The 27,706-nt window shown below is 34.1% G+C and overlaps 4 protein-coding genes and 1 pseudogene across 4 annotated transcripts; 1 reads left to right on the forward strand and 4 right to left on the reverse strand.

Annotated features, from left to right (window-relative positions):
• Positions 1–178: 178 nt before the first annotated feature.
• On the reverse strand, positions 179–3,764 carry LOC102581739 (ras-related protein RABA5e-like). The gene is made up of 2 exons (XM_006366651.2): positions 3,312–3,764; positions 179–680 (listed from the first exon to the last, which is right to left on the reverse strand). The coding sequence occupies exons 1-2, from the start codon at positions 3,643–3,645 to the stop codon at positions 361–363; spliced, it is 654 nt and encodes a 217-aa protein (XP_006366713.1). The 5' UTR covers positions 3,646–3,764; the 3' UTR covers positions 179–360.
• Positions 3,765–5,296: 1,532 nt separating this feature from the next.
• On the reverse strand, positions 5,297–7,526 carry LOC102582065 (pirin-like protein). The gene is made up of 6 exons (XM_006366652.1): positions 7,380–7,526; positions 7,103–7,152; positions 6,935–7,002; positions 6,698–6,760; positions 6,281–6,384; positions 5,297–5,926 (listed from the first exon to the last, which is right to left on the reverse strand). Exons 1-6 carry the CDS (start codon positions 7,475–7,477, stop codon positions 5,443–5,445), a joined length of 867 nt encoding a protein of 288 aa, XP_006366714.1. The 5' UTR covers positions 7,478–7,526; the 3' UTR covers positions 5,297–5,442.
• Positions 7,527–11,960: 4,434 nt separating this feature from the next.
• LOC102582386 (metacaspase-4-like) lies at positions 11,961–14,988 on the forward strand. The gene is made up of 2 exons (XM_006366653.2): positions 11,961–12,362; positions 13,746–14,988. The coding sequence occupies exons 1-2, from the start codon at positions 12,017–12,019 to the stop codon at positions 14,648–14,650; spliced, it is 1,251 nt and encodes a 416-aa protein (XP_006366715.1). The 5' UTR covers positions 11,961–12,016; the 3' UTR covers positions 14,651–14,988.
• Positions 14,989–15,087: 99 nt separating this feature from the next.
• Positions 15,088–18,991, reverse strand: LOC102582734 (uncharacterized). The gene is made up of 2 exons (XM_006366654.2): positions 18,671–18,991; positions 15,088–15,579 (listed from the first exon to the last, which is right to left on the reverse strand). Exons 1-2 carry the CDS (start codon positions 18,869–18,871, stop codon positions 15,397–15,399), a joined length of 384 nt encoding a protein of 127 aa, XP_006366716.1. The 5' UTR covers positions 18,872–18,991; the 3' UTR covers positions 15,088–15,396.
• Positions 18,992–19,690: 699 nt separating this feature from the next.
• Positions 19,691–27,706, reverse strand: part of LOC102587583 (putative late blight resistance protein homolog R1A-3) — a 55,679-nt pseudogene continuing 47,663 nt past the window's right edge.

Genomic DNA, 27,706 nt, shown 5'->3' on the forward strand with positions numbered 1-27,706 from the left:
CGACTTGTGTATTAAAGTCCGACTAAATCATCGAACAGTGTCATACTGGGAGCGAACCGCTTCCTAACAATGGTGATTCCATATACTCAAATTCGAAAACACTGATTGAATATGAAATAGTATTTACAATTGAACAATCAAGAATGACAAGTACATAAAGCAAAACACAGAATACAGATTTGCATTGGGGAAAATAAACATTATTCATTTCAGCTGCCATATAGAATATAAATATCAAGTTCCTGACCATTACAAAAGTACTCCATCCATTAACAAATCAATAAACAGTAAGACCAACAAAAATAATTTAATGAACCATTCTTGTAAAACTTGAGGGGAATCAAGAAAACATAACATTAATCACCTAGAACAACAAGAGTAGCCCTGCTTTTGTTTCGATCCATCGGTACCATCGTTGACCAGGTTGACTCTGTTGACAGATAATTCTGCTTTATAAGAATCGGAATTCAAAACCTTTCTGCTAACACTATTATAGATCTCTCGAATCACAATCTCGAAAGCCTTGTTTACGTTTGTTGAATCGAGGGCAGATGTCTCCATGAAGAACATCCCTTCTGATTCTGCCAGGCTTTTGCCTTCTTCTATGCTCACAGCTCTTATGTTCTCCAAGTCACATTTGTTTCCCACGAGCATCCTTGCAACCGTTGTATCAGAATGAGCTGCATGTAAATGGTTGTTTCAGTTATAGAACAATTGGGAGTATGAGGAACATATAGAACACCACCGTAACATGTAATTTGCACACCTAATATATAACTGTATAAATAAAAGTTGGGATTCCCGACAGCAGAAAGTATCATTCCAAGACAAAATGTGAATAAATAAGCTCGTGAATGCAAAGTTTAAGTACAGCCCCTGCACATATAAAGAGTCTGTAAAACTTAATATTACTACCTATATTTCCTTCAAAAGTATGTATCTGAATTTTCTTAAGTTGTTATCAGCTACGTCATTGTCTCCTTCACATGTGGAAGAAAAATGCTACACCTTATTAACACTGACTTCGATTTTGATGGCATAATCCTCTGCTCATTTCATCCCGTGATTAAATGAAGCTTGTGGAGTACAAACCTCATTTGTGGTTATATATGCTGCAAATGTTAACATTCTATTTATCGCATTTCCCTGGCCCTGGGTTCTTTAATGGCCTTAAAGATAGGGATCTTGGACCATGTCAGGGCTCAAGCTAAAATCTTGTACTTGGGCAAACGGCCTTGTATCTGGCCCACTCATTTTGATAGATCAAGAGTTAATACTCCTCTATTTTATGGACATTAAGTTCTAAAAGTTTTCAATTTTGGAAACAGTGAGCACAAAGTCATTCATTTTCAAGATTCAAATGATATTTGCAAGACAAGAACAGATTTGAATAACAAAATAAGGTCGTGCAAGTATCACATAGCAGCTCACGGCTCAAAGCAACACATATACACTCCCGTCCAGCCAAAAGTTAGTTAGCTAAGGGCTTAATAGAGAGACTACCTAAGTTATAAATATGGCACCATTTAACATCAAAAGAATCTCTGGATTTTTTATCAATCCCCGAGACTCCTTAGTCTACCATAATGCCATACGTAGGTAAGCCAGGCTGTTGGTCCTAATTATTTTCACAATCAAGCAAATAAAACAGATCAAAAAAAAACAAACAGATTCCATATAAGTATGATCTGTTGACAAGTTCATTTAGATTGGCATTTCGGAGAAAGAAAAGCATGACTTGAGTTCCAATTCCTAATATACATCCAATTGACAGTCTGTCTAATTCGTTCTTATCAAAGGTTCCCAACTGCATCTAGACAAAATTGAGCATAACAGCTACATTGGCATATATACCGCTTTCTTTGCCATTGCTTCAAGTAACAAATAACAATGATCCAAAATCAAGACTCAACGTTTTTCTAGCTGACATTACCATTTGTTTCTATACCTGGTAAGTAATTTTTCACTAAAAAGATTGAATTAGACTTGATAGCAACTGTAAAATCTTACTTTATTCAGTCAAAGAGAAAAGTGATAGGAACCAAATCCACAGAAGAAGAAAAAAAGCAAAGGACAAGATTCAACACATCCATTATTCAATTCTGGAAAAACTCGATTAAAATTACCCTTATGGCTTATTCCATCATCCTAAATAGTTAAAGTAGCCAAGACTTTTCGGATCTACAAGATATCTTACATACTTATAAGTTATAATCAAGAGCCAAGAATGTGGAAGTCAAATCCCAGAATCGCCATCATATCATAACACCATCAAATCTCAAAAACTGAACTTTATACTACCAACCTCAATATATCTCAAAAAGGTGAGAACCTTATATGAAAAAAAGAAAAGATGTGTATAAAACTTTGATGGGAACTCAACATATGCCAAAACCAAGTTGAAAAGTGGGAATTCAACATGAACCAAAACCAAGTTTAAAATTTTTTGTAGCAACAGAGACATACGAATACAACAATCAGATCTCGACTCACTTGTCAATTTATCCAATAACTAATTATAAACAAAATGAATAATGTAGAAGTCAAATCTAAAGAACTACCATTCTATCATAACACTGTCAATTCTCAAAAAACTAGACTTTACAGCCAATCCACCAAAAAGGTGAGAACTTTCTGTGCACAAAGAAAAGATAATGCATAAAGCTTAGATGACAATTCAACATAAACCAAAACCAAGTCTGGAAAAAGAGAAGAATTTTAGCAACAGATGCCAAATCTAAGAATTACCATTATATCATAGCACAATCAAAATCTCAAGAACTAAACTTTATAGCCAATCCACCAAAACCTCACTATATTTCAAAAAGGTGAAAACTTTTTCTTGCACAAAGCAAAAGATATGCATAAAACTTTGATGGGAATTCAACATAAACCAAGCTAAACAAAGAAAAGACTACTAGCAACATAAACAGGAATGTAGAAGTCAAATCAAAGAATCACCATTCTATCCTAACACCATCAAATCTAAAAAAAACTAAACTTTACAGCCAATCCACCAAAAAGGTGAGAATTTTCTATACACAAACCAAAGACAATGCATAAAACTTGGATGGGAATTCAACATAAACCAAAACCAAGCTAAACAAAAGAATTTTTTTTAGCAACATAAACAAGAACGTAGAATTCAAATCTAAGAATTACCATTCCATCATAACATCATCAAATCTCAAAAGACTAAGCTTGAGCCAATCCACCAAAAAAGGTGAGAACTTTCAATGCACAAATAAGAATTCAACATAAACCAAAACCAACTTATTAAAAATGGAACTTTTAGCAAAAAAGATACATACTTTTGAGTTCATCAAGCCAACGAGGGATGCTATCAAAAGTTGTCCTTCTTGAAATATCATAAACAACAAGAGCACCAAAAGCACCACGATAATAAGCAGAAGTCACAGCTCTAAACCTTTCTTGTCCAGCAGTATCCCAAATCTGAGCTTTAACTTCTTTTCCATCAATTTCAAGAGTTTGGGTCTGAAACTCAACTCCAATAGTTGCTTTTGAATGCAAATTAAACTCATTTCTTGCATAACGTGTAAGCAAATTAGATTTACCTACTGCAGAATCACCAATGATTACAATCTTGAAAAGATACTCCTCACCCTCATCATCTGAAGAGTCCATTTGGTGAAAAATTGAAACTTTTTGAGGTTTAGAGAGAGAAAGAATTGGAAAATGGTGATCTAGAGAGAGAGGGGGAATGGGGTGTTGGGGTTTTGTGCAAAGAAGTAATGGTGGCAGAGCTGGCAAAGATTATACAGAGAATTTGAAAGAAGTGGTCTTGCTGGATTTTTATTTTTTTGTTATTTTGTTTTTTATTGTTTTTTTTTAATAAAATAAAATCATAAGTGGGTGTTCTTTTTTTGGGTAAATAAAAAGGAATATATAATAATTATATATTATAACCTTTGTTTGAAAAGAAAACAGGCGGTTGGAGACTTGGAGTCTAATAGTTTTTTTTATTAAAAAAAATTTAACTTTTTATGATAACCTTTTGCCTTTTTCCTTCTTTTTATTGATGTAATCCTTGTGATATATATGATTTAACATATTTAAATTATTCAATATATTAAATTATGTGTTTATAGTTTTTTAGGTAAGAAATATGTTAAATTTGAGCTATTTTTAGAAGTACATTATGTACTCACAAATTAAAAAAATTTCGTTTTGACTATAAATTTTAGGAGTATTCACTTTTATTTACAAAATACATATCTAAACATATCTTTACATTTCAAATAGTACTATTTTTCAACATAACTTCAAAAGTTCTTTTTTTTTTCTTTCAATTTATGGCTAAACGTTAGCAAAGTTACACCACAAGCTTAGTATAATAAAAAATGGCATGTTTCAAGTAATTACAAGTTAAATTATATATTATCACTCTCAAAAATTAAAATTCGAATATATCAATAATTGAGAGACCAAAATTGTTAGTATTGGCTATTTCTTTTTTTAGGGGGAACAATAAAAGTTTCTCACATATGCATAGAAAAAGACTCCATATGATGTGAGAAAGACTTAACTTCGAATAGCCAGTGGGGTGGGGGTGGGGTGTTGTACAAGAAGTGATGGCAAAGCTGGCAAAGATAGGTACAGATAATTTTGTTAAGAAGTGGTGTTGCTGGATTTTATTAATTTTCCTTTTCTAGGATGATTTTATAAAGATTATAAATGGAATAATAATAGTCAATTTGTTCTATTGTCTTAAGCAGAATATTTTTGCAAGACTAATGGTAAAAGTACACACCATCCTGCTTTTCTTGGATATTTAAACGGTAAATTGTTTAATTCTTATGTGAATTTGAACATCAATTTCTCTTTATAAAAAATTTCAAGTTAATATAAAGTGCATGAAATTAGTTCTTGAGTGGTTATGGTTAAAACTCATGGAGGACCACATTGACCCAATAATTGAGAAATAATTGTAAAAAATCACATTGGACCATGTTTTTCATGGACATCCACTCCCTATAATATGATAATATTGTCATTACATTTTCAATGAATGATCCAAACAAAAAAATAAGATATTGTTCAAGAAGTGAATATATTTTTTCACTATGGCTACAAGAATTACCATCAATCTTGAAGAAATAAAGGATTTAAATACCACTTCATCCAACACACTACATTTGTTGAAAGGAAAAAAAAAGGACTATTAAGAGAACTTATGTTGATCCAAACTAAAGAGACAAGATATTATAATTCAAGAAGTCAACATAAATTACAACCAATACAATCTTGAACAAATGAAGGAAATGAATACTAATAATAAACTTCACTCAACACACATCACATTTCAAATGAAAACAAAGACTAAAACAACTTGAAATCATAACATTTATAAGAAAACTAATGAATATTGTACTAGTTTATAGGCTAATTTTGATGAAGCATATAAGATGTAACTCTGTTTACTCATTTAGAACACCATTGCCTTGACCTTTCAAATCCATTCTTTCCAAGTTGATAATCTTGATAAGCCTGCATAATCTCACTCTTAGTGTTCATAACAAATGGACCATACTGCACGACAGGCTCGTTAATCGGTTGCCCTCCTATCAGAACAAATCTCAATGGTTTTGAAGATTTGTTCCACACACTTAGGCCTTCACCAGGGCCTAAAACCAAGCAATGGTGAGCTGGTGTAGTAGTTGAATCCGAAGAACCAAACGCCCCTTCTCCTTCAACTATGTAGATGAAGGCATTCCAGGTCTCAGGGATCCGTTGGTGATGCTCAGAACCTGGTTTTAGGGTGAAATCAAGGTACATTGTAGGCGTTCGTGTGAAAACTTGGGATTTTATGCCCATGGATTCCCCTGCTAAAATAGTAACCGAAACGCCATCTTTTTCCACTTTTGGTATGTCTTGGTGTAGCAATTCTTGATACCTTGGCTCAATCCTGTATCATGGACGGACAAAAGGAGGGAAGTTACAAAAACGGGGCAATGAAGGCTCGTGAAGTAGACAACAAGTAACAAGATAAGGATCATGAGTTGTTGTGTCTAAATCATGGCATAACCACACACAGTGAAGGCTGGTTAGTTGAACACTCTTTGTCTGACGCATATACATATAGGTCAAACCATACTTTTTATACATATATATTAGATCTTAAACGCCTAAATTTCTGCAAAAGTCTAATGAATTTTGATCAAAGTACATGTTTTACAGGAATATGTTAAAATGAAATACTAGATTGTTGAAACACTAAATGTATTTAAGCCAAAGTCAAGATTGAATCAATGTAACTTACATTTTGTTCTTGGAAGATAGATTTATCCAAAGTTGCAACCCCTTATGAGTACCTGGTCCAACAGGCATTTCTGAATGAACTATACCTCTTCCTGCTGTCATCCACTGCATTAAACCAAATGGAAAATCATAAACACACTTAAATTTCATAAATTCGATATCCAGTACACACTCCTTTTCAAATGTGACTACATTCACGAGAGTTGAACTCGAGACCTCTAATTAAGGACGAAGGAAAACTTACTATTCTACCATCACAAATTTTGATGGTAAATGTTAATTGGTTACATTAGTAAAATTAGTAGCTAACAATCTATCACATGTTATATAACACTGATTTTACTATTAAGAATCTTTACATTGTCAGTGTACGTAACTTAAATACTTAATATGGTGGTGTTGTGAGCAAACTTATTACCTGCACATCACCAGTCCTGATTGTGCCCTTGTGACCAGCAAAATCTTGATGAGTAAAAGCTCCCTAAAATTAAACACCACAAAATAACATTAGAATTTCCAATCTCCATAATCCATACACCAACACAGAGTTTAACTTATATACATTGCCGACACCTGATAGTATATATCAATCTTTTTTGTCAGTGTACAAAAATTAAACTTTCCACAAAAAAAGGAAAATAAAATGAATTTTTACCTGCAACATGTAAGTGACAGTCTCAAAACCTCTGTGTGGATGGTCAGGAAATCCAGCAGGTGGTGAAACTGCAAGAAGCCAAAAATAACATAGCTTTCTAATTAGTCAAAATCAAAATAAAATTCACAAAATAATATACTAAAAGAATAAAATAAAAGAAAAAATTACCATTAAACTCATCTAACATGAGGAATGGATCAAGATTCTGCAATTCAGGCCTGATCAAATTCCAAAATTCATAACAAATATAAAAAAAAAACAATCAGTATTCGATTCGTATTGCTGACAAAAGTATGATATTTAATTGGAAAAGAGTAAAAACAACTCGATTATTATTCACGAATACTTCTATACTACATGTCTATGGTTGTCAGAGATTTCTCGATTATCATAACAACAACAAAAAAAATCAAGAAAAAGGAAAAAAGTGTAGAAAAATAATTACCTTCCAATGCTTCTTCTAACAATAGCACCATCACCTTCATTTTGAGCTCTAGCCAAAACTTTCTTAACAACCAATCTTGGTCTAGAGGACATAGACATTTTGATGTTTTTAATGTTTGTTTCAACTAAATTTATTTTTTGTTTGTTGTGTTTTCTATTGATTGTGCTAATGCGGCTATTTATAGGCAATTTCGTCTTGAGGATTCATATTCATTGAATATTGATGACGAAATATATTACATATTATTTTCGTGTGTTGAATAGAAGTTTCAAGTGGGGCCTACTTAATTTTTTTTATTTGATGATTTCATGCTGATGTTATTATGACGTGGTTTCTTATTAAAAAAATTATTTGGATACAAAATGAGGAATATACTCTTGTATGAATTTGTAGAGTTAATTGACTAAAAAGGAAAATAAGTTAAAAGAATAAATAAGATATATACTAGAATTATTAGATATTAAAGAATTCAAAATAATATAAAAAATGCATGAATTATAGATTGAATAACTAAAATGGAAAATAAGTTAAAAGAATAAATAAGATACTAGAATTATTAGATATTAAAGAATACTAAAAATATCATACTTATGATTTGAACTTTTGATGTAAAATAATCTTTTGACTCATTTTGTTGTAATACTAAACGAATCTTTTAATATAAAAAATTACTACCATTTATATGTAATTGTTAACTATGGTGAAGAGTTAACAAGCTGTATGGTTAGGATTATCCAACTACTAAAGTTAGTTAGTCTACTAGATGCTTAGGTGGCATTAGTTAGTTACAAGTTGTTAGAAGATATTTTGTACTCTCTGAGTAACAGACTTGTACATAAACCAAAAGCTGTACAGATTCAATGAATTAGTTTTTCAGTTTCTAAATCAATACAATACTTCTCTTCTCTCTTCTTCTCTGCAAATGAGCTAAAAGCTCAACCTCTATTAATGGAGTTGGGTGGACTCCTTATAAGGCTTGGGCAATCCTCTTTCATTGGCTGTAAGTGGATATATAAAATCAAGTTCTTAGCATCAGGCCAAGTTGAAAGACTAAAGGCCAGGTTAGTTGCAAAAGGGTTCAGTCAGAAAGAAGGTTTTGACTATGGGGAAACTTTCAGTCCAGTTGCAAAGATGGTAACAGTGAGGTCTGTGGTAGCTCTTGCTGCATCTAAGGGCTGGTACATTTATCAGATGGATGTCTATAATGCCTTCTTAAATGGTGATTTGCTTGAAGATGTTTATATGGAAATTCCTAATGGGTTTGCACGACAGGGGGAGTCTCATAAAATCTGCAAACTGCACAAGTCTTTGTATGGACTAAAGCAGGCACCTAGACAATGGAATGTGAAGTTGACTGAGGCACTGGTACAGATGGGATTCAACCAAAGTCACTATGACTATTCACTGTTCACAAGGCAATTTGGTAGTGAAATTGTGGTAGTGTTAGTGTATATGGATGATATTCTAGTCACTGGAAGCAATCATCAACTTATATGCAACACTAGACAAGATATTCAGAAGAAGTTTAAAATGAAAGATCTGGGGGAACTGAAATTCTTCCTGGGAATTGAGTTCTCTAGGTCCAACAAAGGGATATTAATGACACAAAGGAAGTATGCTTTAGAACTTGTTTCTGAGTCTGGACTAGGTGGTGCCAAGCCTGCACACACACCATTGGAATTGAACAAGAGTCGCACATCCCTTCATTATGATGAACAGGTTCCAACCACAAATCCTGAACATGACAACTTGCTCTCAGATCCTACAAAGTATCAAAGATTGGTGGGTAGACTACTCTACCTAACCATGACAAGGCCAGATCTTGCCTTTGCTGCACAAGTGTTAAGTCAGTTCATGCACTGTCCTAAGGAGTCACATATGAATGCAGCACTGAGGGTTGTAAGGTACATCAAGGAAGCTCCAGGTCTAGGACTTTTGATGCCAGCTGAACCAACTACACAACTCACAGCATACTGTGATTCTGATTGGGGAGCATGTCTGGAGACTAGAAAATCTGTAACAGAATATCTAGTAAAGTTTGGAGGGGGCTTGATTTCATGGAAGTCCAAGAAACAAGGGACTGTATCAAGGAGCTCAGCAGAGGCAGAATTCAGAAGTATGGCTACCTGTGCAGCTGAGGTTACATGGATTATAGGCTTGTACAAAGAGCTTGGAGTTAATGTGAATCTTCCTGTAAACATGATATGTGATAGCAAGGCAGCAATACAAATTGCTGCTAATCCCATCTTTCATGAGAGAACAAAGCACATAGACATTGATTGTCACTTTGTGAGGGAGAAGATCTGTCAAGGAATGTTGAAGACAGAGTATATAAACACTAAACTTCAACTAGCTGACTTACTTGCTAAGAGTTTGGGGAAGGCACAACATGAACTGCTATTGAGCAAACTTGGAATGAAAAATGTTTTCCAACCATAAGCTTGAGGGGGAGTGTTAACTATGGTGAAGAGTTAACAAGCTGTATGGTTAGGATTATCCAACTACTAAAGTTAGTTAGTCTACTAGATGCTTAGGTGGCATTAGTTAGTTACAAGTTGTTAGAAGATATTTTGTACTCTATGAGTAATAAACTTGTACATAAACCAAAAGCTGTACAGATTCAATGAATTAGTTTTTCAGTTTCTAAATCAATACAATACTTCTCTTCTCTCTTCTTCTCTGCAAATGAGCTAAAAGCTCAACCTCCATTAATGGAGTTTACAGTAATCGAAGCATATACTATGGAGTAATTTTTTTAATGATCAGGATTCCACCAATTTCATGGGTTCTCTTAAATATTTAAGGATTCCAATTAATATTAAAAATGTCACATATATGTTTTGAAATTTTGACGTAAAATCTTATGCTTTTTTTTCACCAGGCTTGGATCAAAGAAAACAGGCTTTTCGACTGAGGTCGGGGTTTTTGAAGACAAATCCATCATTGAAGGGCTAGAGGTCGGATCGCTCTCATAGTTGATTGTAGAAGGTAAATTCTGTCATTTATACATAACAAAAAAACTAATTTGGCAAGAAGTTCAATTATATACCTTGCCAACCACCTTACCTTCGTGATTTACCAATAAAAATTGTAATTGAATAAATAGAATTTTCTTATTTTTAGAAGTTCAAATTTGAATTTAATATATATATATAAAATTATATTAAAAAGTGTTTTTCGCAAATTACTTTACGCGATATAAATTCAAATTAATTTAATAAACTTTATAAAATATTAAACATTAGGTGGAGGAGGATGTTATTTTTGAATTGAATGTTTATTATATAATTATTATTTATTTATTTTTTAAGAAAGAAACATCTAGCAACTTCAAAAATCAAAGAGAAACAATGTTTGGTAGTTGTCGGCATGTAAACTTTTTATTTTTATGTTGCTGCCTTTGATTCGTTGACCGTTGACGTGATCAATATATATTAAAAATTATATAAAAATATAATAAATTGTAATTTTTTACATATTAAATACATCGTAAAATATTAGTTATAGTTATTATCGTTTTTCTAAAAGAGAAAACAATAACCACTAAAAAGGAAAGGAAAGAGTACTATTGAATAATATGCCATTTATTTATTTATTTTTATTGATATACAATTTTTATTTTTTTTTGATTATTTAGGATTAAAAAAAATTGTATTTGATTAAGTAGTAAGAGGCCAAATCATTTGTTCAAATCTTGCTTAACATATAATTTTAATATATAAGCTTAGAAGCCACACTTTATATTTGGTGTATAACATGAGTTATACTTTATAACTCATGTTAGAAGAAAAACTTGATTCATATACTTAAGAACCATAACTTTTGCCACAAGGTTAACACAATTTTTGTCTTACCTGCAAAATTTAATTTAGTGACTTTTAGAGTTACAGTTACTATTTTATAGAAAATACGTTATACTATTTCATTCTATCTGATTGATGAGATATTTTATAACTTTTATTTTATAGATAAAATTTATTAGAAATTTTAGAATAACTTATGTCCTTGTTCTAATCTATAGTTCTCTTTTAGTAGGCAAATCTTAACTTTAATTAAATTTAAACTTGTACTTCAATAGACAATATTAGGCCGCAAGGATAAAATATCTTTACCCATACATAAAAATGTAATGAAGATAAGTGTTAAAAGAGAATTTTTTATCGAAATAATTCACTATTTATCATTTTATTATAAAAAAAAGTCAACTAAAAACAAGTGCAAAAATAACTTTAATTTTGAACAATTTAATAAACAAACCAAAATCTTTCTTTTATTTCTTAATCTTCATGCCCTACCAAACAATGCAAACATAATACATTTCTTTCAACGAATAAACACTATCGACTAACAAAATAAACGTATATATAAAACGTTACCAACAATAACAAATTCAAAACTCATTACTCTCATCTCGACTTAAATGTAATTAAACAAATTTAAGAACAAACTCAAACCGTTACCACAACAAAAGAAACCAAAAAAAATAAATAAAATTATCCACATAATAACAATAATTTCCATATGGTGGGTCCCAACTTAAAAACTTTAATTACTTATGTCCCACTAGCCTTTTGACTTAAAAAAATCTCAAATAATTCAATCAACAATCCCAAAAATTCTCTAAACCAAAAATTTCAATGGCGAAAAAGGCAGTGTTAATTGGAATCAATTATCCAGGAACAAAAGCAGAACTTAGAGGTTGTATTAACGATGTTAATCGAATGTACAATTGTTTACTTAATCGTTTCGGATTTGCTGAGGAAGACATTACTGTTCTTATAGATACTGATGATTCTTACACACAACCAACTGGTCGGAATATACGTAAAGCTTTATCGGATCTTGTTGGATCTGCTGAATCAGGGGATTGTTTGTTTGTGCATTATAGTGGACATGGAACTAGGTTACCTGCTGAAACGGGTGAAGAAGATGATACTGGTTTTGATGAGTGTATTGTTCCTTGTGATATGAATCTTATTACAGGTAATTCAACATTTTTTCTTGATTTAAAGCACTTTTTTTAAGGATTTGGAGTAGGGGAAATGGGGCGGGGAATCGAGCTGTCAGGTAGTCAATCGACTGAGCTATTTAGATTGTACTTGATCTAAATGATGGGTTTGTTCCAAGATTTTTTTTTTTTTTTGTGTTTGTTGAATTTGTTGGGGGTTAGTTGTATTGGTTTGATCTAAATGATGGGTTTGTTCCAAAATTTGTTTCTTTTTGTGTGTGTGGTATGCATTTTAATGCAGGTATTTGAGCATTTCTTTGATCAAAATTAGGAATTGAGTACTCAGGTAGCTAATCAACTGAGCTAGTAAGAGTGTACTTGATCTAAATCATGAGTTCGTTCCAAAAAAATGTTTTTTTTTTGTGTTGTGTTGAATTTATTGGGGGTTAAGTTGTATTGCTTTGATCTAAATCATGGGTTTGTTCCAAAATTTGGTTTTTTGTGTTGTGGGTTGAATTTTATGGGTAGTTACTTGTATTTCTTTGATCTAGATCATGGGTGTCTTCCAAAATTTGTTTTTTCTTTGTGTGTTATGTGTGTGATATGAATTTTGTTGCAGGTACTTCTATTGCTTTAATCTAAATTATGGGGTTGCTCCAAATTTTGCTTTTTGTTTGTTTGGGGTTGGGGGGTAGAGTTGATGTGGTAGGGATCTAGGAGATTGAGATCTTGAAATGGTTTTCTTAAAAAATGATCTTGAAAGGTTGAGTTGATCTGTTTTGATGATAATTCAGGTGGATCGGAGATATAAGTAGATTGTAAAACGAGGAAATGGGATTTTAGAAATGAGAATTTGGATTTCTAGAGTAATTCAAAATAGTTGAATGGGGGACGAGGAACAGTTGTGAAAAAAGAGGGTGTATAGTTTACGACATTGTGATATGAATCTCATTTACAGGAACTTAACTATTTCTTTGATCTTAATCATGGGTTGTTCCAAAATTTGTTTTTTTTTTCTTGTGTGTAATTTGTAGATTGGTATGAGATTGAGATCATCATATAGAATATTGAGTAAAAAAGGATCTTGAAAGTGCTTAGTTGATCTGTTTTGATGATTATTGAGACAGATCCCGAGTTTTAGGGAGATTTGTGAAATGGGGAACTAGGATTTAGAAATGAGAATTTGGATCCAGAGCTATTAAAGTTGTTGAATGGGAGATCAGAAAAAGTTGGCAAAGAAAGAGGAGAATAGTCGTGATCCCACAAGTGGGGTCTTGAAAGGGTAGGATGTACGCAAACCTTACCCTTGATTTCCGACACTCGGTTATAGAATTTATTACCTCTTGGTTTTATAATATTGGAAAAGTAACATGCAATTAATATTGAACTGTTGGACGTGTTGTTTCATCCTTGATCAGATGATGATTTTAGAGAGCTCGTTGACAAAGTTCCTGAAGGTTGCCGGATCACAATTGTATCCGACTCATGCCACAGTGGTGGCCTCATTGACAAAGCTAAAGAGCAGATTGGGGAGAGCCACAAGCAAGGTGATGATGATGAAGGCCAAGGATCTGGTTTTGGATTCAAGAATTTCTTACGTCGAAATGTTGAAGATGCATTTGAATCCCGGGGTATCCACATTCCACGTCGCCACCATCGCCGTGAGGAAGAAGAGGAGAACTTTGCTGAGAGTAGTGTGATTGAGACGGAAGATGGTGATCAAGTTCATGTGAAGAGCAAGTCCTTGCCTCTTTCCACTCTAATCGAGATACTTAAGCAGAAAACCGGTAAGGATGACATTGATGTTGGGAAACTTAGGCCAACACTCTTTGACGTCTTTGGTGAAGATGCAAGTCCTAAGGTGAAGAAGTTCATGAAAGTCATTTTTAACAAGCTACAAAAGAATAACGAGCAGGGTGGAGGCAGTGGGTTCATGGGTATGGTTGGTAACTTGGCTCAAGAGTTTCTGAAACAGAAACTTGATGAAAATGATGAGAGCTATGCGAAACCAGCCATGGAAACACACGTTGAAGGTAAGCAGGAAGTGTATGCCGGTTCAGGCAATAGAGGTCTTCCAGACAGTGGCATTCTCGTCAGTGGGTGCCAAACAGACCAAACATCTGCAGATGCCACCCCTGCAGGCGGAGATTCTTATGGTGCTCTAAGCAACGCAATTCAGGAAATCCTAGCTGAATCAGATGGTCCAGTCACCAATGAGGAGCTTGTTAGCAAGGCTAGGAAAAAGATGCAGAAACAAGGCTTCACACAACGTCCAGGCCTCTACTGCGATGATCATCATGTTGATGCTCCTTTTGTTTGTTGATTCTGCTGTGCTATGCCTTCTCGAGTAGCTGTTGAAATACGACTGTGAAGTCAACGAGGTGTTATATAACTACATCCTTTTGTGTATTTGTGTGATTGTTTGTGCTTATGTTGGAGTAGCTCTTCTACTCTGGTGTTACAGAAGAACCATTCTCCATCATGTGAATGTGTACTATTTGGCTCTGTTTTTTTATATCTTTTAAATTTGGTCAGAGAATAAGGTATTAAAGAACCACAGTTTTCGGTATTGTTTTGGATATTTGAAAGTTTAATCTGGAGAACTTGTCTTGTATACTGAATGTGTTATATTTTAATGCAACTGAATGCATAAATTTCTTATCATGTGCCATCATAAGAATTGACCTTTGTCTTGTGAAACTAGGGAACAGAACGAAAGGAGGAGCTGAATTTCAAAATTTTGGTTTACACAAGAAAATATTCACTTGAATTGCACTTTCGTACTACATCTTGGATATATAGTAATCAAGTACAACAAATCCTTGCACACATAACACAATATCGCAATGCATGTAAACAAGGTTACTCGCGCTAGAACTAAGATATGGTTATTTAAACTTCAATAAGATTTCACTCATTCAACAAAGGTCAATCTTCAAATTATACTTGTACAAGTTTCAAGATATTTAGCAATAACTCCAGTTGTGTCCATGACTCCATTCCAAAGCTTTATCCACTTGGAAAAGTAGAAGTACCAAACTAAAGCAACAAAACTGGCTAAGCCGCGATCTACTTCTGTTCCTTCTTTGCTTCAATATCACTTGGATTTGGGACTGGTTGAATTCTTTGGTAAGGTTTCCTTGTCAACGTTTCACCCTTTAGAGCTGCAACATATCTGTCATTTGTGTTCTCCTTTCTCTGCAGTTCACCGAGGTACTCAGCCAACCTCTCTTTATTAACTTTACCCATCATCTGTTACAAAAATCAAAACAATATATATTTAGGAATTCAACAATCGCAAGTCAAAGTACTAAGATATAAAACAAGCCAATGAGACCAGAAGAAACCACTGTGAGCCCATTTTTTAAATCTACTGTAAACCTTTATCTACTTTGCTCTTCATAAAAAAGGTAAAGTCGATGTTCTTTCTAACAGCAAAAGACTGAACAAGATAGAGAAGTGAACATTATAGCTATTTGTAGTTCCCATAGAGAGCAGGTAGCAGATTTCATCAAAGGTGTAGGAACAAAGTTATGTGAAAGTGCTCACAACTCTGTTTTAGTTTTCAACAAAGACATGACATAAATGGGTATATTCAAATTCTGTGTTCATCTCAATATCTGCGGACTTCACCTACAATATATCATTCAAAACTAAACTAGAAAAAGAGAAGGGGCTATTGTAATATGAAAGAAAAGGGTTCGAAATTAAGCTTTATTCTCACTAAAATAGTCCTGCTCGGCAGTCAAGCTACTTCACTCAATAGCGGTTCTTTGGGGACTCCAAGAACTTAGTTGTCCTTCCTTTCCAATTTACAAGTTCCAAAAATACAAGCTGGAATCTTTATCCATATCTATCTATTTGCCTTCTCAACAGTTCTCTGCTCTTGCCAACATTCTGATGCTCCGTTTACTGACCCTGGCATGGTCCAAGACACCCAAAGGTAAACCAAGGTAGATAGTGAGAGATTTTTCCACCTTACAGCCCAAAATACTGGTAGAATCTGTACATTAAAAGGTAATAACATTCTGGTCGTTTACAGCTTAATATGCACAAGTCAATCTATTTAACCATTGCTCTCAAGTAACTTTAGCAAGAAAGGCCAGCTAACATGGTCATATGCCTTGAAGTCTAATTTGCACATCGCCCCAGTATCAATAGACTTTATCTTGGACTCCAAGCTCATATTAGCTACTAGCAATCCCACAAAGAAAAGGATTTTGTGATTTGGTTACCAATTTGTCTATTATTTCCCTAAACCTTCCATTGAGGATTTTGGCAATAATCTTGTAACTATTGCCAAATAGAATTAGAGGTCAAAGACTCTAATCAACACCCTTTCCTATTCAGGGATTATAGCAATAAAAATTGCATTTGGGCTTCTTTCTAGTTTCTCCACCTTAAGGAAATACTTGAAGCTGGTTTTTGAATCTTCCTTAATGATTGGTCAACATCTTCTTGATGCCTTTTATGGAGCTAGCAAATCACCCTCTTTGTTACTATGTTCTATTGGCATCTTCGTGATGCTTGATAATGATATTACTTACTTCATCAACATATTCAACAAAAAGCCTTTGGTGAAACTACGAATTCCAGAGACTTCGTTACGTACACTGCTTAGATAGCAAGCCATACGTTTTCTCAATGAAAGGTCTTTCAACTCAGTCCTCTTCCACTCCACTTATAATATATCCCGAGTTCCTCAACATACCATCTAGTCCTTCACTTCTTTGTCTCTCTGAGCAAATTCTTGTAGAATCCCAGGATTCCAATCTAATATCTTAAACTCCTGGATCTGTCATATGGTGTCTCATAAAACATACAGAGGAACCCATCAATAAATAAATAAATATAGAGGAGATGTTCCAACCAAATGCTCAGAAGTAATTCAGTTCCTTTACACTCTTTGTTGTCTATCCACCAAGATTGGTTATCAATTGCTATTTTCTATAAGTTAAATATCAATCACTTTATCTACACTAAAAAATAAAGCTCCAAACATTATTTATTTTTAAAGGTAACAAGTACATCAAACAACAAGAAACATTATCAAATGATACTGCTAGGTTACTTTTCATTTTGACAGATCAAAAAGCACAATCGTCACAGCAGAATATACAATAGACATGAGGCGCATACTGATCTCGCCAGATGAAAGTTTGCTCCAGATATACCATTACTAGTAACAGAGCATCTTTCAAAGGCCTTTGCCTAGCTAATTGTTATGAAAGATCCTCTGGTAATAGCAGTTAGCTAGGCAAAGGCCAAAGGGAGTACAATACACAATAAGAATCAATTTGCGTACAATCATACAGCAGAAACTACAACACATATGAATCAATACTCATCTGGTAAAAACAATACTACTAGGTGAGGGGACTCTAAAACACATTATGAAATAATAATGACAAGGCAGTTCTCGGTATAACCATTATATCAGAATGTACAACACGTGAAACAGATACACTCATCCTACCAGATTGAAGATGCTCCTGTAATAACGCTTAGCTAAGCAGCGGCCAAGGTGAGTCAAGAAAAGAAAGATTTTTCTTTCCTTCGAGACTCTGGGATAAAGACACAATTTTTATGAAAAGTTGTTAAAAAAAATTCAATTCATGTTAAGCAAAAACAACGTTCCCTTCTTTTTCTGACATTTTTATAATGGTTAATTCAATGAATAAGAACAAATCAACTGATTGATGGTCTATATCGTTTAGACTATAGTTAATGGATATTCTTATATCATAATTGTAATTATACAGACTATGATTCCATACCAGGAAATTTTTAAACAATACACAATAAGAACAGATAAAAGCAAGTCAATTTATGTACAATCATAACTGCAGAAGCTACAACACATGAATCAGATACTCTGGTCCTTCGCAGCACACTTTTTGACAACTATAAATACTTGATTCAATTCTTAGCTTAATATGAGATTTGGTATGCAATCAGTATCAAACATTATTTTCAGTTTTTAGAACTTAGAGTTTTGGAGACTTTGTTCCTTAGCTTTGAAGTTTTGAAGGCTTCCATTTCTAAGCAATTGGAAGTGGGTATCGAAGATTCTTCATCTTAGACATGTGTAAAGACTATATCTATCTGGGAATAACAATACTACTACGTGAAAGGACTTTATGTTAATGTCAAAGCAATTTCACGTAGCAGAAGCTACAAGACATATGAATCAGATACTTATTTGGCAATTACAATACTATTAGGCGATTGATAATCCTAAGCAATTTCCCGTACAGCTAAAACAGCAGAAGGTACAACACACATGAAGCACAAACTGATCTAGTTTTAGCAATATGAGTATTCGAAGGGGAAGTGAACATACTAGGGTTTCGGGGCGAGCGTTCTTCCTGAGTTTGGCTTCAAGTTCAGGACTGCGAGTATTGGTGGCTGACATAACGCAGAAACCAATAATCCCCGGAATGACGCCGCAAACGGTGGCGAATCCGATGAAGAACGGCTTCGATTCCTTCGTTCTCCTCACTAACCACCGCCATGTTCCACTCTTCTCCCACAGAATCGACATCGACTTTTCTGATGATTCTCTCAACACCTTTCTTCTGCTATTTTCTAGAGTAAAACATTGCAAGGGAGAAATAAAAATGACAAAAATGATCCCTTATATTAGAGGAAGATTCAAAATAGTCCCCAAGTATGAATTGATTGACAAAAGTTAAGATCCAAGTATATTTAGTAATTTATATCTATAAAATTTGATGGAAATAATGAAAATATAAGATTTACATAATTTTAAACATCAAAAAGTCTTTAAAAAACAATAAAAAGAAACAAACTATATAGTGTAAAAAAAAACATCAGAAATTGCACTTCAAAAAAGGTGTATAGTTTTGATTTAGATCTATTTTAGGTGGATTAGAATTGATGTCTTAATACCGATTCTTTGGTCCCAAGCGGACAACTTAGGAGTGAAATGATTGTGCGTATTAGTTGAACCAGGAACCAACTACGCATACAAGAGAATTATGTTGCAAAAAGGGTGGGTTTTTTTTTTTAATAAAAAGAGAATTCTTTACCTTTGGACTTGTTTGCCTACAATTTTACACTCAATTGTTAGTACATTTCATTGATAGTGAATCTCCTATGTGGCTTTATATCAAAGGGAACAAAGAAGGATTTGTCCAAACTTTGAAAAACATTGCATTTCCAGCAACAAGAAGCAGTAAATATAACCTTGAGCTTTTTCGGATCGTTCATCGAATTATAAAATCAAGAAGTACTCAACAACAACAACAACAACATGGTTGATCTGTACTGAGCTATCAAGATGTTACTTGTTAGCGGACAGAAATTGGTCAAAATTATAAAGCTGCATAAAAACATGAAATCAGTGAAAGATCATCTGATATATATTTGTCTCCAACCATACATAAAAAGAGTTGATCAATCAAAACAAACATAACAAACAGTAGTAGTGTTACAATATAAGAGAATGGGCTAGCTACAAAATAGACTTCAGTATAAGCACAGCTGCGACAAATTGCTATATGCCTCCCAATCTGTCAGTTCTTTGACGAGGTGTATACGATCACATCCTTCAATCTCTTTGATTTCTTCCTTAATTCTCACAGCTGAATCCTCCAGAGATTCTTTCCAGGACCCAATCAATTTAATCTGTTTCAATGATGGAATATCAGCAAAGCTAAGTGGGATCTCCTCTAGGTGACCACACATTTTTATAACAAGTGTTTCAAGCAAGGGAAATGATTCCTCCGAGGCATCCCACCTTGAGATACCTAACTGCACCAGTTTCAACAACTTAAGTTTATGGAAAGTGATATCTCCAAGGCACCACTCTTCTGATTGAGGAAAACACACATCTTGTAATTGGAGATACTCCAGGCTTGGTAGTCCCGCAATGAAGGGAATAACACTTTCTATATGAATTCCTTTAAGTACCAACTTGTTTAAATTTGAAGGCAATTGCAACCCAGATACAATGATGTGGTGCCGCTCAAAGGAAACACGAAGTATTTGAAGCTGGGTAAGATTCTCCAATGTGAGACAAAAAGAATCTGCAGAATGTCCATCAAATTCGATATGAAGTTGTTGAAGATTAGGACACCTCCTTGATAACACATCCGCCCTATCAATTGGAAATTTCTCAATTTTCTTTAATATCCTCAAATTTTCCAATTTAGAGGATCCTTCAAAGAGTCCCTGCTTATCAAAAACAGCCCAACCAAAATGAGCATGCCTTAATTTTTCCATTTGCAAAAAAGACACTGGTAACCATACATAAGGAGAATTCTTCACAATTAAAGTTTCTATATGGGGCAGATGTGATCCTGGATCAAAATAGAAATCACCTGCCCGAACTGCGAGGTACTTCAGATGAATAAGTGGTTTGAATGTAGCTAACCACAAAAACTCCACATAATAAGAACTCAAATCCAAGACTTTAAGAAGTCGCAATTCACTAATCTGACAGAAGGGAATCATATCAATAGATTTTTCACCATCTGTCCTTATCAGAGACCTCAAGTGTTGGTGGAAAGGCTTCTGTGTTTTGGAAACCAGAGATGCAAACTTGGAAAGCTCTTCACTGAAACTGAAGCTCACTCGACTTCCCTTCCAATCCAAGGGTTGAGACTGGATATATTGACCCTTCACTGCAAGCATAAACTTTTCTTCTCTACCCTTCTCCAAGCAAAAGTGATGCACAACATCATGAACCTGGCAGCATTTGATTTTACCATTATAACCTTTCTTTGAAACAATTACCACGTTACTGCTAATGAGATCCATCAAGTAACCTTCAGCTTCCTCTTCCATTAATCTCCCAGATTCAGTGTTCTCCACGAATCCTTCAGCAATCCATAAACTTATCAATTTAGATGCTGGAATTCTTGCGTCCTCCGAAAACATCCCCATATAAAGAAGACAAGGCTTTAAACAATCGGGTAAGTTATCAAAACTCAACTGCATAGTCGCCAGACTATATTCTTCGCACTCACTATCAAGATAGTCAAATAAAGCATATTTCACCTCATTCCACCAAGATTCTTCCATTTTCCTTTTTTTGATTATTCCAGCTACCAAGACAACCACTAGGGGGAGTCCTTTGCATTTTTCTGCAACTGCTTGACTCACATATTGTAGTTCAGGCGGGCAATCTTCCTTTTGAAACACTTTTTTCTGCAACAATTGGCAACTCTCTTCTGTTGTGAGGAATGGAAGAGAATAAGGATCAGTATGGTACTTAACTTGCTTACCCACTTCTTCAAGTCGAGTTGTTACGACTATTCTGCTTCTCATTCCAACATCTGGAAAAGAAAGCCTTAAGTCATCCCATGCCATACAATCCCACATATCATCCAATACAATGAGATATCTCTTTCCCATTAGGCTTTTCCTCAACCTGTCAGCAAGTTTGCCTACCTCATCTTCCTTGTCCTTGGAGCCCGTAACTTGACTGAAAATCTCTTTTAATAGCTCTCTTCGGCTATATGTTTGAGAAATGATGCACCATGCTCGAACATCAAAGCGAGAAACAATGATGTCATTATTGTACAACTTTCTAGCTATTGTCGTTTTCCCTTGTCCCCCCATGCCTACAATTGGGATGACGTCTAGCTCATTTGTACCTCTAATCAGATAAGCAATTAGTTTTTCTGCTTTATTCTCAAAACCCACTACCTCCTCATCAGTCACAAGATTGCTATGTCGAGCTGGCAGATGTTTAAATGGAGCAGCCACGTAGTGAGGATTAAGAGGAATGTCCGTTGACCACATCTCAGTCACCTCTGCATTAATTTGCTTGATCTCTTTTAAAATTGTAGGAAGTGAGCAAAAAATATGCAAAAAAGCATTATTCTGAGCAAGAATAGAGTCAATGGCAACCTCAGCCTCATATGCCAAATTGATGGTACGTCTCTGAAGATCTTTAGGAATTTTATGTTCATGGTGCACGACATCTCTGAAAATGGATGATAGCTCCTTCTCTAAAATGGATGTAAGAGATGATAGCTCTTTCTCCAAATCCCCTAAAAGTGGTTTCATCAGGAAATCTAAACCAGACTTAGATTTCGACATAACATATCATGCAATTTTCTTAAAAGAGAATCCAGAAAGCTCAATCCACCAAAGGTGGGGAACTGAGATGGAGTAAATTTTAAGGATTTGTAGCACGTCTCAACTTGTGCCTTCAAATCTTTAGACTTCTCCAATATCTCTATCGAGCAAAGACTTATTTTGCTATTGTCATCTTTGTTTATAGATCTAGGAAGAAGCTTTTGAATTACATATAGAACATCACCCGCTATAGCTCCAACCTTTAACAAGATCTCATTCAACCAGTTACCATTAATAACATGATTTGACACATCAGCATCAAGGAAAACCAACAAGAATTCTATTGCCACATCAATATTTTGAGCAGAGATATTATTAGGAAAAGTTCTCAAGTTTTTGTTTTTGAGATACATCAACAGATTGTGGAGATGATGTGAAAATTCTTTTGGTAATTTCTTGTCCTTGAATGGTTTTGATTGAGTAAACTTTGAAGCCTTTAGTTCACCATGAAAAATCTTCTTCATTTCCAGCTCCACAAAACACAAGCAATGATAATAGATAAGGAGGTTTATTAAAGAAATCAATTTCATCATTAACTTCAACAACAACAACATAGTCTAATACGGCCAAACAATATTGTCCCACATTGTTAGCCATAAATTGAATTCGAGTCTCCAAACATTCCAGCTTATCATAGTTGACGTAACCATTTATCTCTGTGGCATATATATATCTCAAAAATCTCATTTTCTTTTGAACAATTTTCAGTTTCTTCATAGATAGATGTATTACAAGTTTTTTTTTGAGATGACAGGACCTATCCTTATCCAGGAACATCATTAGTACATCACTTAGAATTTTTTCCAGACAATCCATATATTTCGACAGATCAAAATCATTCAACTCATAATTGTAACTTAAACTGGAGTTACCTTCAAAGAATTCCAACAAATGTGATTCTAGCCTTTTCAGATTAAGGTTAGTTTTACATTCATCCGGAATCCCATTAAATACCCGATGAAGCGTTTCCACAGTCCATTTTGGCTTTCTTTTGTGAGTTTGATTAAACAATCAGGTAAAAGAACATGATACTTTATAAAGGTTCTAAAAACTCTTAGCACAATTTCAAGATCCTGAATATCCCAAATCATGTAGGTACTCAGGTTACCTTCAATTTTGATCCTTCTTAGGTGATCTAACATTTCCTCAATTTCATTTTCATTCATTTTCTGCAGAAAAATTCCTGCAAGTTCACCAACTCATGGAATTAGGTTCATGTCTTTCAATATATCTAGTGTTTGAAGCTATGTTAATGCTTGTGAAAAGTTATACATCTTATGTACCATTTTCATATTGTCAAATGTCACTTAACTAATTATTATCTCAGAAAAATCGTCTTTCTTTCATTTTCAATTTTATGAGATACTAACTAATAGTTGAGTGAACCATTTGAGAAATCAACTCTCTAATTCTGTATCTATGGGAAAAAAGTAATTCATGAAGAAGATGACTTACAGTTAGTAAACAAGAATCTTCAATTTCTCAGATTTGGATTCCAACAAAGATATATTTCCAAGTTTACGTAATAGGTGAAATAAGAAAAAAGTTTATTGAAATAAAATGGATGAAGGTTTGAAGGAAGAAGGAAGAGTCTTCTGCTCTCTCTCTCTAATAATTCTTATACCTAACAAGAGATGAATTGTAGTAGCAAGTTGCTTTAGGTGGTAGCTGTAAAATGACTCAATAATACACCTATATTATTTGCCTTTTTCTTTAGGGGTTGTTTGGTTGGAACAAGTTGTTTCGAGAGTTATTATTCCGGAATACGTTATTTCATTATGTATATGGGATAATAATTAATTATATATTCCATCACTATGGTATAAATGATGGGATACATAATCCAAGGACTATGTACCTAACATGCCTCCAACCAAACGCAGGATAAAATAATTCTATATTTTATCTCAAAATTATTATACTTCATACTTCACACCAGATGACTCTTTCGGAAAATCCCCCAAAAATTTATGTGGTTTGTTAGTTTCGTACTTAAGCTATACACTTCTATGATACTTGCTTACCATATAATTAAGGGATTTTATGGTTGGGTATTGGGTCGGACATGAAGTTATATTTTTTCTCATAAATATGAAAATACACAAGTTGTGAAAACTATGAAAATCAATTCTTATGCAATCTTATCGAATGAGTAAATCATCGTTCGTAAACAAGATATCATAATATCTAAAGCATCACATCGATGAATTACATATATTTATGTTTCTTTTAACTTTCAAATGTACATAAACTTATAAAAATCCACTAGTCAACAATAGTAGTAACTAGTAATTCTTTCACATGATACGACGGACAATCTATTCACGTCGAACATGAGTTTATTTTTGTAAAACTGAAAATAATGATTTGTTTTTTTTACAAAATATAAACTTGAATAAGTTTTTATATTTTTTGAAAAAAACATAATTGAAAAAAGGATAAATCATATGTCATAAATCAAACAAGGATAAAAAAGGAGTGGTGATAATTCTTCCATATATTTTGTGAATGGAGTCTGTTCTCAGGACAGGCCCAATCACAATACAAAACATTGATTTTTTTGTTTCTTAAGGGCCAAATCCCCTTATTTATTCATTTCATGTCGTACTACATATATTGTTTTGTTTCCCATCCAGTGTTCGGTATCCACGTTGGAGCCCGATCCAATTTGAATTCGTGACGTAATAAAGTCCCACATTGAGGAGTGAAACACTCCCACATTGGATTTCTCTGATGAATTCTCTCAACACTCTTCTTCTACAATTTTCCAGGGTAGAACATTGCAAGGGGAGAACTGAAATACACAATATTTTTTAAGCGACAAAAATGATCCCTTGTGTTTGAGAAAGATTCAAAATAGTCCTTTTAAGTATGCATTGAATAATTTGAGTCTTATAAGTTTGCCAAAAGTTAAGATTTTAATCTCCGCAAGTATTTAATAATTTTCTTAATAACTTTGATGAAAATAATGAAAAAAGTTTAATCTCAAACATCAGGAAGTCTCCTATTTTTTATTTTTTTAAAAAAGCAACAAAAAAAGAACTGCACTAGACACTTAGATCATGTAAAAAATATCAGAAATTGCACTTCAAAAAGATGTACTTAATAATGAGTTTTGATTTCGGTCTATTTTAGGTAGGCTAGAGTTGGTGTCTTAATGCCGATTCTTTGGTCCGAAGTTAACAACTTGGGAGTGAAATGATTGTGCATGTTAGTTGAACCACGAACCAACTACCCATACAAGAGAAATTTTTTTTTAGTAGCTAATATATTGCAAGAATCGTAGCCAAAAATGTCATTTCGAAAGAGATAACTGTTTTTGCTAAAGATAACTAGAAATGACCAAGATCATGCCCATTACCTGGTGAAAGATTATAGAAATGGAACAATGATTTGACAGGTTGTGAAAGACCATCTGATATATATTTATCTCCAATCATAAAAAGAGTTGATCAATCAAAACAAACTTAACAATCAGTACTAGTGTTACAATATAAGAGGATGAGCATGGCTGCAACAATTAGCTATCAAAATTCTCCCCAATCTGACTGTTCTTTGAAGAGGTTAAGACGGTCACATCCTTCAATAGCTTCGACTTCTTCCTTAATTTTCATAGCTGAAGCCACCAGAGATTCTTTGCAGGATCCAATCAACTTAATCTGTTTCAATGATGGAATATCGGCAAAGCTAAGGGGGATCTCCTCTAGCTCAGTGCACTTTTTCATAACAAGTGTTTCAAGCAGGGGAAATGATTCATCTGAGGCATCCCACCTTGAGATACGTAAGAACACCATTTTCAACAACTTAAGTTTATGGAATGTGATATCTCCGAGGCTCCACTCTTCTGATTGAAAATAATCTGAGTTCCATAATTGGAGATACTCCAGGCTTGGTAGTCCTGCAATGACGGGAATTGCACTTTCTATATTACTCCCTCTTAGTACCAACTTTTTTAAATTCGAAGGCAACTGTAAACCTGAGAGACAACAATCACAGGAAAGGCTAAGTATTTGAAGCTGGATAAGACTCTCCAATGTGAAACAGAAAGGCTCTCCAGGTACACTCTCCTCAAATGTGATGTACAGTTGTTGAAGATTAGGACAACTCTGTATTAACACATCCTCACTAGCAGCATTGTAAATTCGAACTCGCCTTAATATCCTCAAATTATTCAATTTACAGGATTCTTCAATCATCCCCTCTTCCAAATAAAATTCAGCTTTATTAATATCAACATGCCTTAATTGTTCCATTTTCCAAAAAATATCTGGTAACTCTGTATACCTGAATAATAAATCCTTCACAATTAAAGTTTCAAGATGGGAAAGATGTGGTTCAGGATGAAAATAAAATTCACATGCGCTAACTCCAAGGTATTTCAGGTGAATCAGTGGTTTCAATGTAGCTGACGACAAGTATTTGACATCAAAGGAAGTCAAATCCAAGACCTTAAGAAGTCTCATTTCTCTAACCTGAGGGAAGACAATCCAATTAAAATATAGTAATCCATTTGTCATTATCAGTGACCTCAAGTGTTGGTGGAAAGACTTCCGTGTTTTGGATTCCAGAGATGCAAACTTTGAAAGCTTTTCAGTCAAAATGAACCTCATTCGACTTTCCTTCCAATCAAAAGGTTGAAATTTGCTACAATTTCCCTTCATAACCAACATAAACTTTTCTTCTCTACTCTTCTCCAAGCAAAAGTGAAGCACTACATCATGAACGTGGCAGTATTTGACTTTCCCGTTATATTCTCTCTTTGAAACCATTACTACGTTACTGTGGATGAGATCCATCAAGAAACCTTCAGCTGCCTCTTCCATCAATCTCCCTGATTCAATGTTCTGCACAAATCCTTCCGCAATCCATAGACTTATCAATTTAGACACAGGGATTCTTGCGTCCTCCGGAAACATCCCTATATAAAGAAGGCAAGGCTTTAAACAATCGGGTAAGTTATCAAAACTCAACTGCATAGTCACCCGACTATATTCTTCCGACTCATGATCAAGATAGTCAAATAAAGCATCTTTCACCTCATTCCACCAAGATTCTTCCATTTTCCTTTTTTGATTATTCCAGCTACCAAGACAATCACTAGGGGCAGTCCTTTGCATTTTTCTGCAACTGCTTGACTCACATATTGTAGTTCAGGCGGGCAATCTTCCTTTTGAAACACTTTTTTCTGCAACAATTGGCAACTCTCTTCTGTTGTGAGGAATGGAAGAGAATAAGGATCAGTATGGTACTTGACTTGCTTACCCACTTC

Source organism: Solanum tuberosum, unplaced genomic scaffold, assembly GCF_000226075.1.
Source record: "Solanum tuberosum cultivar DM 1-3 516 R44 unplaced genomic scaffold, SolTub_3.0 scf00651, whole genome shotgun sequence".
NCBI lineage: Eukaryota > Viridiplantae > Streptophyta > Magnoliopsida > Solanales > Solanaceae > Solanum > Solanum tuberosum.